Genomic DNA, 16,128 nt, shown 5'->3' on the forward strand with positions numbered 1-16,128 from the left:
GCTTATCATCAGATCCCAAAACCTGTTGGCTTAAGGACTCTCTAGCGAGTGGCATCCTTTTGGGATTTATGCTTTACTAACGATCTCTCTCTCTCTCTCTCTCTCTCTCTCTCTCTATATATATATATATATATATATATATATATATATAAAAATCAAAATAAGTAACCGGATGTCTAGTATTAGTGCAATAAGACCATTTCAAGCAGCTCTATTTAATTGAACAATGCAAGCATGATAGCAATTTAAAATTATGTAATGCTTGCTTTGTTCAATCAGATGGAGCCACTTGAAAGGGTCGTATTGCACTAATACTTAACATCCTGTTACTTATTTTGATTGTATTCACCTTACTTTGGACTGTGTGGATAATACTGGACTGACGTGGTGCCTCAACTTAAGTACCTAATTCAAATGAATCTTAATTATTTCTGATATATATATATATATATATATATATATATATATATATATATATATATATATATGCATACACATATGGGTATGGTTGTGTGTGTGTGTGTCTCACTACACTCCTGTTAAGCCTCTATTTGCTTCTCCCCAGCTTCTTTGGTACCTTCTCCCCTCTCATTCATCTCTGTTGCTCATCGATCCCTAATACTCATGCTTTCTACTACAATCACTCATCTCTCCTACTCCCTATAATGCCATCCATGTAACCAGAGATAGTATTGAATCTAAGCAACTCTCTTAACTGTCTGACAATTATCTGTTCTCCTACTCACTGCACTATGCTGCCTGCATAGCATGGGACAATATTGGACTAATAACCTGTGTCTATTCTACCATCATTTTATTTACCATAACTTTCTCTTCCACCAAAATGCCTATGTGTGAAGGATAATACTGGATCACACTTTCTGTGTTACCAACAATCAATTCCCCTCTCTGAGACTATTTGTCATTGGCATTAATCATTCTGCTTTAAGAGGAAAGCACTGTATCCATGGTCTTTGCAGGCCTGCTGAGAAGACTGAAACTAATGTAGTCACTGTTTCTCTTAAACAGTTGCAAGTTGATAGCTGCAGAATAAGAAGGAAACTTCTGAGGAGAGACATTTTGTGTAGGAAGGACTGCAGGAAAGGGAATCGTGTGACCTGGGGAGGCTGTAGACACAGTATGCAGTTATGAGAAGAGGAGAAGTGAATGGGGAACAATTTTTCTTTTCTATCTTGATGCTTGTTTTATCATTAATCACTCTAAGACAACCTACTTGTAGAAATAAGACAGACTTATAGCCTTATGATATTCAGTTTTGATTTATTGTAATAAGAAGGGAAGTTATAAAATTGATTACCCAATCCTTTTCACTGTATTTTGCAGCTTCTTGGTAAACACCTATCGCAGCTTTGTGTCGCGCCAACAAGAATCTAAAAGTAAAATAGATATATGTCAGAATTATGTTTCATACTTTTATCAAGTCACTTGATCAAATTATGATGAAACCCCCAGGTATAGTGGCTTATTTCTAATTAAATACTTCTTGTGCATGTATCTCACTAGGAAGAGGGTATTGCTAGTCTCTCTTCCTAATACAAAACTGAACTGCATCTCATCTAAGTTAATTCTTTTCCAGATGAGTTTAATTGTATTATCATCATTTTACATTAGCTTTCTCAGCTTGCATAGGTAGGATGGTTCTCACAGTGTCTCTCCTTTATCATGCCACTAATACTAGAGAGATTGTCTTTAGCAGGATTAAACAATATTATCTATCCTGTAAGTTGTTGTTCACAGTTACTGTCCTCCTAGAGATATTGCAATGCATATATATCCACACCCATCACCAGCTATTATATGAAAGGAACATAAGATACATGAGTATGATTTGAAGGCAATTTGGTTGCTATTTCAAACATGTCTTTGTTTAGTCAATAAGCATTTTTCCCTATTACATAAATACAGGAAAACATTCCTTGAGAGTCTTTTTTAGCTGTGCATCTAGCATAAAGTAATATTAATAATGCAACATGAAAGCGGTGAGCTGACAGAATCATTTGCACGCCAGGAAAAATAAAATGCTTAGCAGCATTTCTTTCATCTGTACATTCTGAGTTCAAATTCTTCCAAGGTTAACTTTGCCTTTCAATTTTTGGGGGTTGATAAAATAAGTACCAGTTGAACACTGAAGGAGATTTGTCCATAATGCAACAAAACTTTTTTAAAAGGCAAATCTATATTGCTTAATTTAATCAGACTTGTATCATCCAAAATAGTTCCCTTCACAGCCCCTCTCAAATACAAAGGACATCCAAATAAAACTCTTTATTGATTGTTTGACTATATGGAAGAAACCCATGATGAAAAATGTTCTTCCACAAAAAAAAAAAAGACATTTTCTTTACATCTGAATGACTTTGATACTTTTTTGTCTGGCAGCATTATAGCTCAGTGGTTAGAACATCGGGTTCATGAGGTAGTGAGTTTGATTCCCAGACTGAGCTGTGTGTTGTGTTATTGAGCAAGACACTTTATTTCACGTTGCTCCTGTTCACTCAGCTGTAGAAATGAGTTGCGATGTCACTGATGCCAAGCTGTGTCGGCCGTCGCTTTTCCCTTGGATAACATCGGTGGCATGGAGAGAGGAGAGGCAGGTATGCATGGGCGATTGCTCGTCTTTCATAAACAATCTTTCCTGGACTTGTGCCTCAGAGGGGAACTTTCTAGGTGCAATCCTATGGTTATTCATGATTGAAGGGGATCTTTACCTTTTACCCTAACAATGATCCAACTACTGTAATAACTGCCTTTTCTTTTTGTTTCAAAATTGTAACTATACATCCATATCTTGTCATCTTGTCAGAAAATTTTTTATCAACATTCAAACAAATAAATCCTGACTGTTCATAATACTCTTCTCTTTCTGTTTGCATGTCAGCAGAGATGCAGCACAAACTTTGCAGCAACACAATGCATTTTCCTATTTCTTTTTTCAAGTTATGCGGCATAAATTTTTACAGATCCCTATTTCTGAAACTTCATAGGAAGTCAGGCAATGATTTTTCCCAGATCAGAGCAAACACATTTACAATATGATCATTGCTCATTGTCATGAAATGTTCATATTTGGGATAACTGTCTGTGGATACTGTGCATGTGTGTGTATCTATATCTACTGGCAACAATATATCTACACACATGCACACACACACACAAACACTTATTTATAAATAGACACACTTATTTATAAATACACAGACACACATACATATACATCATCATCATTTAACATACTTATATACACACACACATATAGATACATATAGATGTATACATACATAACACACACACATATAGATACATATAGATGTATACATACATAACACACACACATTACATACATACATAACACACACACAAATATACATACATATATTTGTATGCACATAAATAAATGATTCATTCAAGAGTAGATTTGCATTTTTCTGACTATGTTCATATTTTAACATGCTTTGTACTAATATCTTACATCTTGTACAAGAAAGCTGTCAACATTAAGTGAAGAGAATTGACTGCAGCTGAGAGTCAAAAGTGAGTTGATTTGATTTGGAATTATGTATGACTATTTGCTGTAAGAAAAAAAAGCTACACATAATTAGGTAGTATTACACTAATATTTCTAGTTCTTAATAAGAAAAGCTATGGATAAAAATACATATTTTTATGTAATTTTGTAAATCAGTATATTTGCCATATGATGTTATTAAATACAAAGAAACCTGTCTCTCTCATGTTACCAGAATAAATTATTGTTTTTGATTAAAAAACAAAGCCATGACTATGAAAAGGAAAAAGCAGAAAATAGTAAGTGTGTTACAATGTTTGTACTTTACACATAACAGCTAAATAAAGAGGGAAAAAAAAAGTCTTTCAAGTGAGTCACTGAATGCTTATGGTGTTCTCAAGAGAATAGTTATAATAAAAGGTTTTTTCACATGGGCCCAAATTTACTTTCATAAATATTGGTTTCTGACAAGAGAACAAGGTGGCACACCTCAGATAGAAGAATGGGAATGGTTGATTATATTGACCTACTATTTGGTTGGTATTCATTTTACCATCTCATAAAGGATGAAAGGTGAAGTTGACCTCGGTTGAGTTCGAACTCAGAAGAACATAAAAGGATACAATTAAATACTGGAAGGCATTTGAGCCAGTGGTTTACCAATTCTGTTAATCTATCATCCTTAATCTCATTAATTAATATTGGTTTTAAATTTTGGCACAAGGCCAGTAATTTCAGGGGAGAGGTTAAGTCAGTTACATCCACTTCAAGGTTCAACTGGTACTTATTTTGTTGACCCTTGAAAGGATGAAAGGCAAAGGTAACCTCAGGGAACTTTGAACTCAGGATTTAAAGACAGACAAAATGTGGCCGAGCATTTTGTCTAGCATGGTAACGATTCTGCCAGCTCACCACCTTATCTCATTATTTCATATTTCAAATTTAGGCACAAGGCCATCATGTTTATGGGAGGGGGTAAATTCATTACATCAACCCCAGTGTTCAGCTGGTACTTATTTTATTGACCCTGAAAGGATGAAAGGCAAAGTCTACCTCAGTGAAATTTGAACTCAGAATGTAAAGACAGATAAAATGCTGCAAAGTATTTTGTCCAGCATGGTAATGATTGGGCTAGCTCACCACCTTATTACTTAATATTAAGACATCTTTTCGTATCTTTATCCTTTATCTCTTACTTGTTTTAGCCTTTTGACTGTGGCCATGCTGGAGCATCACCTCAAGCAGTTTTAGTCAAGCAAATCAACACCAGTACTTATTTTTTTAAAGTCTGGTACAGATTCTATTGGTCAAGTTTGCCAAATCACAGTTATGGGGATGTAAATAAACCAACTCCATTTGTCAAACAATTGGTGGGGAACAAATAGACACAAAAACACACACATATATATACAAGGAGCTTCCACACAGTTTCCATCGACCAAATTCACTCACAAGGCATTGGTCAGCCTAGAGTTATAGTAGAAGACATTTGCCCAAGGTACCACACAGTAGGACTGAACCCCCAAACTATAAGATTGCACCTATGTATGTCAATTAAGAACAAAAAATTCCATTTTCCTTTTGTGCAAATTGGAGAATACACCCAAATATCTGGATTCTAGGTGGTAGATTAAGGCACATGCTAAATATTTTAATGTGTCATATTTAGAAATGTAATTCTGAAATACTCACAAAGATCTTGCCACTTGTTTTAAATTGTCCGGACAATGAGGGTTTAGAAAAACACAGTTTTGGAATAAATCTAGACTCTCTTGAATTTTTCCTTCTTGTCTGAGAATCAAAGCTAAAAATAATCATAAAAAGATTACATCAACATCATTGTCCCCACCACCACTACCACCTCCTCCACCACCATCATCACCATTATCATCATCAATTTTACATTCATGCTGGCATGTGTTAACCAGGTTGTTACAATCTGAGTCAGTTCTTATTTGGAGTTATTGCTCTCTTTGATGGGTAGAAGGACATCTTGCTAAAAATATTCCACTTTTTGGCATGGTTTCTTTGGCTGGATGCTCTTCCTATTAGCAATTTTGTTATAATGTGTACTAAGCAGATTTTAAGATGGTATCAACATTAGAGTGGTTGACATGCTTGTTTATATTTTATTTACAAGGTGTACTGGCTACAATGGCCCAGTGGTTAGGGCAGCGGACTCGCGGTCGTAGGATCGCGGTTTCGATTCCCAGATCGGGTGTTGTGAGTGTTTATTGAGCGAAAACACCTAAAGTTCCACAAGGCTCCGGCAGGGAATGGTGGCGAACCCTGCTGTACTCTTTCAACATAACTTTCTCTCACGCTTACTTCCTGTTTCTGTTGTGCCTGTAATTCAAAGGGTCAGCCTTGTCACACTGTGTCACGCTGAATATCCCCGAGAACTACGTTAAGGGTACACGTGTCTGTGGAGTGCTCAGCCACTTGCACATTAATTTCACGAACAGGCTGTTTTGCTGATCGGATCAACTGGAACCCTCATCGTCATAACTGACGGAGTGCCAACCACCACTGGCTACAATATATCATGGCAACAGTATTATTGAATTTGTCTTGCTTGAGCCTTGCAAGATGAAAGAGTCATTACTCCTCTTTGACATGATTAAGAGGGGTGAATGGAAGAGAGTGGAGACTGAGAGTATGATGGGGAGGGAACAGTGGAGTGAGAGAGTATTACAGGAATCAGAAGTGGAAGAAGTACAATGTTGGAATGGGAGTGTGATGTGAACAACAGTGATAGTACAATGGATAGAAGGAGTCGAGTGGAGAGGATGAGAAGGGGAGAGGTGAGTGGGAAAAAGTAAATGACAGGAAGTGATAAAAGATGAGAGGGTATCAAAGAGTCAGAATACAAAGAGCACAATGAGGTTCAATACAAGGAGGAACGACAGGCACAAACACTGATATATATATATAGTTAAAAGAAGAAAATAAAATGGTGGTAAGGAAGTTAACAATTGTTTATTATTAACAAATTGGTCATCTTTGCTTCTTACAGCCGTTTCAATTAATACTCAATAATTTAATTACAAGTTTGTATATTAAATTTGCGTTTATATGACATGAGCAGAATTTCATCAGAGGAAAAAAGATGTACCTTGGGATGTTATATTTGAACCTATCAATTCATTTCAGCAGACTAAATATTACGGTTTATGACTTGTATTATCATATGCTAGGTTGAAGGGTTCACAGATTGATTAGAATATGATTAGGGATAAAGTAAATAAAACTAGAACAATAAATAAAGTAAAAATAGAGATGATTGAGGAAATATAAATATAAATAAGGTAAGTTTATAGTTATTAAAAAGAATAAAATATTCATTTATAAGGTATAAATAAAATTATACAAATTTATATATGTATATATATATATATATATATATATATATATAAGTTATATATTATACTCGTTTATTGTGCTTTTAATTATTAATTTTTCTATATGTGATAGTGGATTTTCATCGACGAGTTCTTGAAAATTGGTTATTTTCCCTAAAACTATATATATATATATATATATATATATATATATATATATATATATATATATATATATATATATAATACAGAATGGGACAAGAACACAAAACATCCAGACAGTGAGGTGATTCAAGAAAGGGACAAATCATCCAGATAGATGATACAAAGAAAACACGACACATGCTCACACACATATATAACAGGCTTCTTTCAGTTTCCGTCTACCAAATTTACTTGTAGTTTGGAAGCAAACTTCTTACCATATTGCCACACCTGTGACAACCTTCCTTATAACGTTTGCTTCATCATACTCGCATGGTGGGCATGCCTATTCAGCATTGCATGTCATTAATTATCATGAAGCTGAGTGATTTTCTTCATGAGGCTTAACCTGTAGTGAAGACTAATCTCAGTCTTTGTTACTTTGTCCTCTTCAACAGGTTCCATCTACTTTGAGTACCATGCATACAGCTGTCATCTTCCCTCTGTATCATGCTTGTACCATTGTAAACTTCTCTCTTGCATACAGCATCTGATTCATCATATATCCAGTTTTCTTCTCAGCTCATTTGTATTACATTGGTCATATACGCTAACATTACATACCTATATGCATTTATTATTTCTATTCTGTAAATCTTCTACATTCCTGGTTTATATTTCTTTATCCTGTTTGTACATAAATGTCATACAATCTAACCTCCCTTTGAGAAAGAAACTCTTTGTTAATAGCTGTTGTAATAGTACCCATAACCTTTTCCATCTCACTTTTACTATGCCTACAATAATTCCGAAACACGTACCACCACAGTTAATTCATTCATTCAGGAAACAAAAGCTAACAACTACTTCTCAGGAACTGTCAGGTATTTAAGGAAATCTCTTTTACATGTAGTAGTCTTATTGCATTTGTACATATGTTATATAGTTTACTTTTGCTGTTAACTTGCCTGTGATCCCACTATGCCTCTTGTGTGTCTATAGATTACACTGGGTACATTGTATGAAGTTCCTGCTTATTGAGCATAGCCACATTGTAGATGGTAACAAGGTACTATTTCTTTTCTTCCTGCTAAAACTTGGGTCTTTGCTCAGTTTACTTTAAGTCTTCTTGATTCCAGGTTTTGCTTGCAATTCTAGAACTTTTTCCCCTCTAAATCTGCTGCAGATCCAGCTGTAATATCTAAGTTGTCAACAAATAGGAGTTCCCACAAACAGTTAGTCTAAAACTATTCAAGTATGGCATGGAGCACTATAATAAAAAAGACAGGGTATCTACATGCATGCTAAAATTGTTGATGTACTCATTATTAACCCTCACCTTGCTAACTACACTTCTGTAAATGGTTTGCACAGCCCTTACAAGTCATTCATTTATCTCTAATTTCTTTAGTGACTATTTTTTTACAGAGCATTGAATCCTGTCAAAAGCCTTCCTCAAACTGATGAATGATAAATACAGTGACTTGCTCTCAATCTATCATTTCTTCTGCAGTTATCTCATTAGGAAGAGGGCATTAGTATTGTCTCTCCTTTGTTCACTAACAGACAGACAGACTGAAAGTCCTTTTAACTGGAAAGCTATCTTTTACTCAAATTTTCTTTTTTTCTGGTTAAAATTAAACTATCACCATCTGATGTGATATTATGTTAATCAACTTTGTTATTAATGGATACGTACTTTTCTTCTATCAAAGTAGCTGAATAATATTCAGTACATGTACTGATATTTTTGTCCTCTTCGTTCCTATTTATTGGGAACAAAAAAGCATCAACAATCAACATCATGCCCTTAATTTATGCCCCAATTCATATATAAACTTGTGTCCATAAAACCCCAGAAATATACAAAACATAATAACCAACAATAGCAACAACATATTTACCTTCTACAAAAACTGCAAATTCACATAATCCTCCTGTTTCAGTGAGTTGCTCTTTGTTTAAAACTTTACAAGTTTCAAAATCTTTTCTAATATAATGAAGGTGAATTAGCCAGTTGCGTGATTCAAGAGCTGGTAAATCTGGGGCTAGAAAATATTGCAGATATACATGTAACAAACTTTGTACACTATATAACAAAGAAAGTACAATAAAAATATTAACACTTTATATTTGTTTGTTCATTTTCCATGTTAGTGTGGGTTTTGACTGGGAATTATTTGCAGCAAGATATTATGTCTGTATGTGCTTCCTGTTACCAACACTTATTTATCAAATAAGGTATTTGTTTTAGTCCAAAGGTTTCTGAAAGTATAGACTGACTGATCATAATGTTAACAAGGAAAGTCAGCATCACCATCAGTTCACTGAAGCAGTGACAATGTGGAATATCAATATTTCCACACATATGTTGTAATTCCAATTGATCAGATTACCTTACAAAGCATTGGTTGACCCAGGACCATTGTAAAAAGCATTTATGCAAAATGCAGCGCATGAGGACTAATCTTGAAACTATGTGGTTGCATAGTGAACTTCTTAACCACACACACACACAACACGTGTGCTTTTCTCAATGAACAAGTAAATATGTTTTGTCTCTCCTACCTTTCTTAGAATCAATTCTTTCTGTAAACTAAATTGCAACAGTATATGAGTCTCTGTTACTCCAATTCTCCGTGTTTTAAATCAATGTATAAATAAATATAATATACAGTAAAATATATATCTTATATAAATATATAACTATAATATATATATATATATATATATATATATATATATATATAATATAATAGATATAGAAGATGTATATTATATATTGATAATTTAAAAATTGGATTAATTTTTAAGCCTCAACAAAACTAAAACTTCTGCTCTATTTTTTGATACCTATTATTTGCTAACCAAAGATAATGAAAACAAAGAATTTTTGTAAGCAATATCATGTATTCAATAAAATTGGCAGACTGGATGAAATGAGGCTATGAGCTAGATTTGGAACATGGGTCATAGTTTGCCAATCTTTGGTGTAGCAGATTCAGTATACTTCAGTATGTTAGTGGTACTTAATTTATTAAACTCAGAAGAAAAAAGACAAAGTTGACTCTGGTAATTATTGAAATTCAGAATAATTAAACAATGATACTGCAGAAAAGATTAATGCAGTCAACATTATTTTATTTGAAAAATTCAATATTAAAACACAAGACAAAACCCCACAAAACTTCAGTAGTTGTTTCACTTCTCCTTTGCATCATGGAAGGAGTAGTTTTATATTGTTTTTACAGCTGACTATACTTCTTGAAGTGGCAAATTGTCAGAGTCATTAGAGCAATGGATAGAATTCTTTGTAGTATTTGTTTCAACCCTCTGTACTCTGAGTTCAGATCTCATTGAGGTCAGCTTTAATTTTCACCCTTTTAGGGTCAATAAGAAAAGTATCCCATCCAGGGCGGTGGATTAAGCAAAATGTTAGAGGGTTTGGTAAGATGCTTTGCAATATCTCTTTCAGCTCCTTGAGTTCTGACAACAATGCCCAGTGCCTGCAATGAAATTGGTTTCATGCTGCATTGGCCCCCAGCTGGCAGCCTGCATAAACATTAGAGGCAAAAAGATGAGTGACTTGCATGCATGGTCCAGTTCTCCTAAAAGAACAAACAAAAAAACCTGCCTAGGCCTGCACATACCTGCAGCTGCACAGGTACATACAGATCTTGCATCTGCACAAGTATGTTCAGATGCATGACCAGCCTTCACCTACAGAACCCTTTTCCTATCACTAAACATTCAACCAAGAAATATGAGGTTATTCAAAATAATATAAGAAATTTGTGTATAAATGAGTGGCATTACTGACGTTTTTTTTGTTTTGTAGCTGGTCGATGAGCTTGTGATGTAGTTGATGATACTGAATCAGTTAGTGAACTTGATGATGCATTCACAACTGGTGTAGAGGTACCATTTTGCTGTGGATACAAATAAAATAAACCAGACATTATATAAAACAGTATTGTTTGTTTATTATATTGAAAAAAAAAAAAAAAAAAGAAAGGAAAATTCAGCTTTTACCCTCTTCAATCACTGTTTAGCTGAAGCTAAACAGTGGTTTAGCTTCAGCTAAATTGTGGGTTTAACTAATCATAACTGATATGAATATCAGTTATGATTAGTTAAACCCACAATTAAAGGCATTCCAGTTGCAAACATTCCATTGTATTTAACTAGGATTACCAATGTGTCTGTTCATTTTTAAGATGATAGGGTGTGATTATAGTGAGATTTGGTTGCTATATCTAGCATACATGCATGCAAATATGTATGAGTGTGTGCATGTGTTTGTGTGTGTGTGTGTGTTAAAGTCTTTGTTCCCACCATTGACAATGATGTTGGCTTGTTTACATAACCCATAATTTAATAGACGCAATAAGTAATAAACTCAAAAAAACAAGTACTGGAGTCAATTCCTTCGACTAGAACCTTTTATAGGCATAGCTGCAGTCCAATGATTGGAACAAGTAAAAGACAAAAGATAATGACCCTAAAACGCCTAGGGAAGGGGAAACGGGAAGTTTTGACATTCATATTTAGCCATGGCTTCCCGAATACGTAATTTAAGATGATGGCAATCTCAGTCACCTTAATTTACATATTAAGAGAAGTGACTGAACAACTGTTGTACTTAAAAAAATATTACTTTATTAATATAGTTGGATGGTTATACAAATTTGTGTATTAACTTGTAGTATTAGACACCCCAACTCCAATTTCTTCTCTACTGCCAGAAAATTGCAATAATGATTATAATGAAGATGCTGTTAATGATGAAGATGATGTTGATGTTGATATATCTATTAAATTTTATTTAGCCCGGAAAAATAAAAAATAAAATCGACTCCGACAGAGTTTAAAGGCAGAAAATAAGAACGATAACAATAATATTCATTTCGATTAACATAAATATAATAGTATATTGCAGTTAATGCGCCGTGGAAAGTATAAACAACAAATTAGTTATCGTTGTCAAGGAGGCTCACGAAATTATATAAACAGAAATCATTCTAATGGCTTCTTGTAAAACAATTATAAAGCATTCCTGAATATTACCAAATCTATTTCTTTGATAAAAGATGTAAATATTAACTCTAATATCATGCTGGATTTAATATTGAAACATATTCACAAACTTACATTTAACTTTTTAGCACCGACGTCTGCCATATTTAAACAGTGGTTGCCACCGGTGTTAGATACACACCATTCTATTGGCTAATATTAATCTGTTTAGAGTTACTGTCCATGGGTACTTACGAGATAATCCTCTCCGTGTGTTTGTTGTTATCCTCATGTCAGCCTAGCTCTGGCAGACCTGTAATGGAAGCTATTCCAACCGTGACCACCTCGCCTACTTTTCCAGACATAATATATCTAGAATCACATTATTTACAGTGTCTATTTCATTTTTCCTTTAAGTGAGGTGTGACTACGAGAGAGATTTGGCTGTTATTTCTAGCAGGCTAAGAGTAAGTGACTGCGCATAGGTTCCTCTTCATTGGTTCCTTATATATTGATAGCTAAGGGTTTAGACTAGTGGTTCTCAGCCTTTTTAATATCCAGGCCAGATGTAAAACCTGGATTTTTTTTAGGGGCCGCACAAAAACATGGACTAATTCTAACAGGGAGATGGATGAAGCTCTATTACAGTAACGAGAGCTGGGTTTGTCAGTTCCTGTTACAGTTGAGGATAGACGGAAGTATGAGATAATCTGCTTTCAGGTACCACTTTCAACCCTCTCCTTGATCAATCTGATCAATTTTCAAGGTGTCGCCTACTTTCAGCTGGAGCAAAATTCTCGGGATTGATACCCTGCCTGTGGTCATCGCACTCAGAGTGGGTGCTGACGTCTGCAGGAGACTGAGATGCTGCTGTTGTATACCCTTCGACTCCATAGGTCTTCACGGTCTGTCTTGTCGCCTAAATGCTGGTCGCTTCGCTCGTCATACCAAACTAAACCTAACCATTAAGCGGGCCCTGACTTGGATTAATATCCCCTCAGTTCTGAAGCCAACGGGGTTATCCAGATCTGATGGAAAGAAACCAGATGGTCTTAGCCTCTGTCCCTAGGTTAGAAGTAGGTACCTCATTTGGGACGCCACAGTCTGTGACTCTTTTGCTCCCTCTCACAACCTGGATGCTGCAGTAAATGGGAGGGTCACTGCTTCCGTAGCCAAACGGAATAAAACCCTGAAGTATCAATGAACTATCTCTTCCAACCTATGGTGTTTGAGACGTTCGGAGGGACTGGGCCACTAACAACGAAGTTCTTGTCATCGTTAGGAGCTCGCTCAGCGATGTGTCAAGTGATAGTCGTGAAGGTGCTTGGCTTTTCCAACGCCTTAGCCCCACCGTCGCTCATGGTAATATTGTGAACATGCTGGTTCGGTTCAGTAGGTTCTGCTGAACCTTGTGATGCGCGACCAGTTGAAGCGCTTGGTGCTGCATTATTTTCTTCTTTTTCTTCCCCACAAATGGTTTCAATATAGTTTTAGCAGAGAGATCTAGAAGAATTTGAAGAAAGTTCTCCGGTAATTTTCTTTCATGTAAATAAATGTTTGTCAATTAACAAAAAAACAAAAAACCCAAAAAAACCCAAAAAGTCAATCAAAGAAAAATTTATATTTACAGAAGGAAGATCGTTGAGAGCCGCAGTAAGGCTACTTGAGGACCGCATGCAACCCTGGGAACTGCTGGTTTAGATAGTAAAACGTTGAACTAGTTTTGTCATTGTAACCTCTCAATGTTGACTTCACTGTTCATCATAGCCGATATTCATCATAAAAGTAGCAAGTTGGCAGGATTGTTTGAGCGTTGGTTAGAGTGTTTTGCGGTATTTATTCCGGCTCTCTGCACTCTGAGTTCCAGTTTCACTGAGGTCAATTTTGCCTTTTATCTTTTCGGGGGTCGATAAATAAAGAATCAGTCCAGTACTTGTGTCAAGTAGCATCTTAAAACATGGACGCACTTTTGGAACTAACTTACTTTATTATATGAAATATTATCTAATTCTCTGACTATGGCTATGTAGTGGATCTTGCAGGCATGATGTAGATTCGATCCTAGATTGACAAATTTAAATTAGCACTTCAACATCACATTTCTCACGGTAAAACAATAGTTTTTCTGTGACAGCAGTTTACATTTGCCAGGCGCCTTATCTTAGCAAAATAATGTCTTCACCACTTGACCCTTCTAACCTCTTCTATCTCACCAAAAGCTAGAATTAAGATAACAAGTACCACCAACGAAATCCATTGTTCTCAACGATATGTCTATCCTTCTGGATAGTTATAAAAACAAGAACCCCCGAGCAAGGTGACGGCTATAACCCAAACTTGGTCTGGGAGGTCGCTATCCTTGCTAGGGAGGGCGGAAGATGCGCGGGTGTTTATAACATCTGTGATAACCTACTGCCTAACCGTTGTGCCTTTCCCCGGTTTGTGGCTGAACAAGTTGGAACGGATCCTTTTCCGTTTTTTGTGGGAGGGGAAACCACCACTTGTGAGGCGCCCCATCTACTGCCAGAAACCGCTAAAGGGTGGGTTAGGGATAACTTGGCTGATGATGCGCATGTACGCGCTGAGGCTGAGACACCTCTGGCTCTACCTGGACGGTGAACGGGTGTGGTCACCTTGAAATTGATCAGAGTGATCAAAGAGAGGGTTGAAAGTGGTACCTAAAAGCAGATTATCTCATACTTCCGTCTATCCTCAACTGTAACAGGAACTGACAAACCCAGCTCTCTTTGACATATATAGCCTTCAATTCTTAGGGCAGGGGAAACAACAGAAAGTGTTTTCATTCATATTTATTCATTTTATCAAATAAACCACAAACCTACGTACATATTTCATATACATATACAGACATTATTATTATAGATAGGGTGGTAGTTTGGCAGAATCGTTGCATTGTCAAACAAAATGCTTCGCGGTATTTCCTTTCTACGTTCTAGGTTCAAATCACAGCAAGAGGTCGATAAAATAAAATATGAGTCAAGTACTGACGATCATTATAATCGATTAACCTCCCTAAGAAACCTCTATGTGTGTGTGTGTGTGTGTGTGTATGTGTGTGTGTTTAGTGTGTTTTCCACCACCGCTTGGCAACCGGTGTCGACTTGCTTACGCTCAGGTAATATAGCAGTTCGGCAAATGAACCGATACAATAAATACTAGTCTTAAAAAAAAAGGACTGGGGGCGTTCTGTTTGACTAAATCCTTCTAGGCGGTGTCCCAGCTTGGCCGCACTCAAATAACTGAAACAAGTAAAGAATAAAAGGCAAACGAGCAAAGTTCCAAGTCATATTGTGTGGAGTTCTATTAAAAGATATAAAAAGGGACGCAACTACATAACTTGAAAAGTTACTTCCCTTGAATATAACATACAGTGTGTTTGTTTTTTATCAATAAACCAACTCATCTCGCAACTGACTAATATCACACGCTTGTAAGTACCAGCTGATCATTGGGATCGATATAATTGGTTTATCCCCTCCCCAAAACTGCTGGCCTTGTGCCAAAAATTGAAACCATTATTACTCACTTGAACACATCTCTTCGAAGAAGCATTTGCGCGAAACAACTGTCCTCTCCTTTTTACGAATTTCATTAACTGTATTTTTTTTTTTGGCTGATGGAAAGCATCATTATTTTCCATGGTTTTCTTTTACTAAAAGCAAATGGACCGATCTTTAGTTGTCGATCAATGAAACTACTTACTCATTGAATTATAATGTACGTGGCTAAGGATTTCGCAGACATTTGTACCCTTTTACGCAATAATTAAATAGAATTAATGACAAAGCCGAGCCTTTAATTACAAGCACAATACAACTCGCAACACACTCACACGCGCTCGCACATTCACAGTTATCTATCTATCTATCTATCTATCTATCTATCTATCTATCTATCTATCTATCTATCTATCTATCTGTCTGTCTGTCTGTCTGTCTGTCTGTCTGTCGCTCTGTCTGTCTGTCTGTCTGTCTGTCTGTCTGTCTGTCTATTACTCTTATACAAGAATGTTCTTGACAGTGACTTCGAAGTATCGGGCATCGTCGGACTACAAAAATATAGAGTTACCCATCGGATTAA

General features: G+C 35.9%; 1 protein-coding gene across 2 annotated transcripts in view; it reads right to left on the bottom strand.

Annotated features, from left to right (window-relative positions):
* LOC106883124 (Bardet-Biedl syndrome 4 protein) overlaps positions 1-14,775 on the bottom strand; it is a 58,800-nt gene extending 44,025 nt beyond the window's left edge. Inside the window, exons 1-5 of one of the 2 annotated variants that reach the window (XM_052972513.1) lie at positions 13,656-14,775; positions 10,832-10,940; positions 8,916-9,059; positions 5,219-5,330; positions 1,319-1,391 (exon numbers count right to left, since the gene is read on the bottom strand). In XM_052972513.1, the coding sequence (XP_052828473.1) occupies positions 1,319-1,391; positions 5,219-5,330; positions 8,916-9,059; positions 10,832-10,940; positions 13,656-13,703 (486 nt within the window). In that variant the 5' untranslated portion in view covers positions 13,704-14,775. Of the gene's footprint in view, positions 1-1,318; positions 1,392-5,218; positions 5,331-8,915; positions 9,060-10,831; positions 10,941-12,162; positions 13,057-13,655 lie in introns of those variants that run through there. The other variant, XM_014934019.2, reaches the window with a different exon arrangement.
* Between the last annotated feature and the right edge of the window lie 1,353 nt (positions 14,776-16,128).

This window comes from Octopus bimaculoides, chromosome 1 (assembly GCF_001194135.2).
Source record: "Octopus bimaculoides isolate UCB-OBI-ISO-001 chromosome 1, ASM119413v2, whole genome shotgun sequence".
Taxonomy (NCBI): Eukaryota; Metazoa; Mollusca; class Cephalopoda; order Octopoda; family Octopodidae; genus Octopus; species Octopus bimaculoides.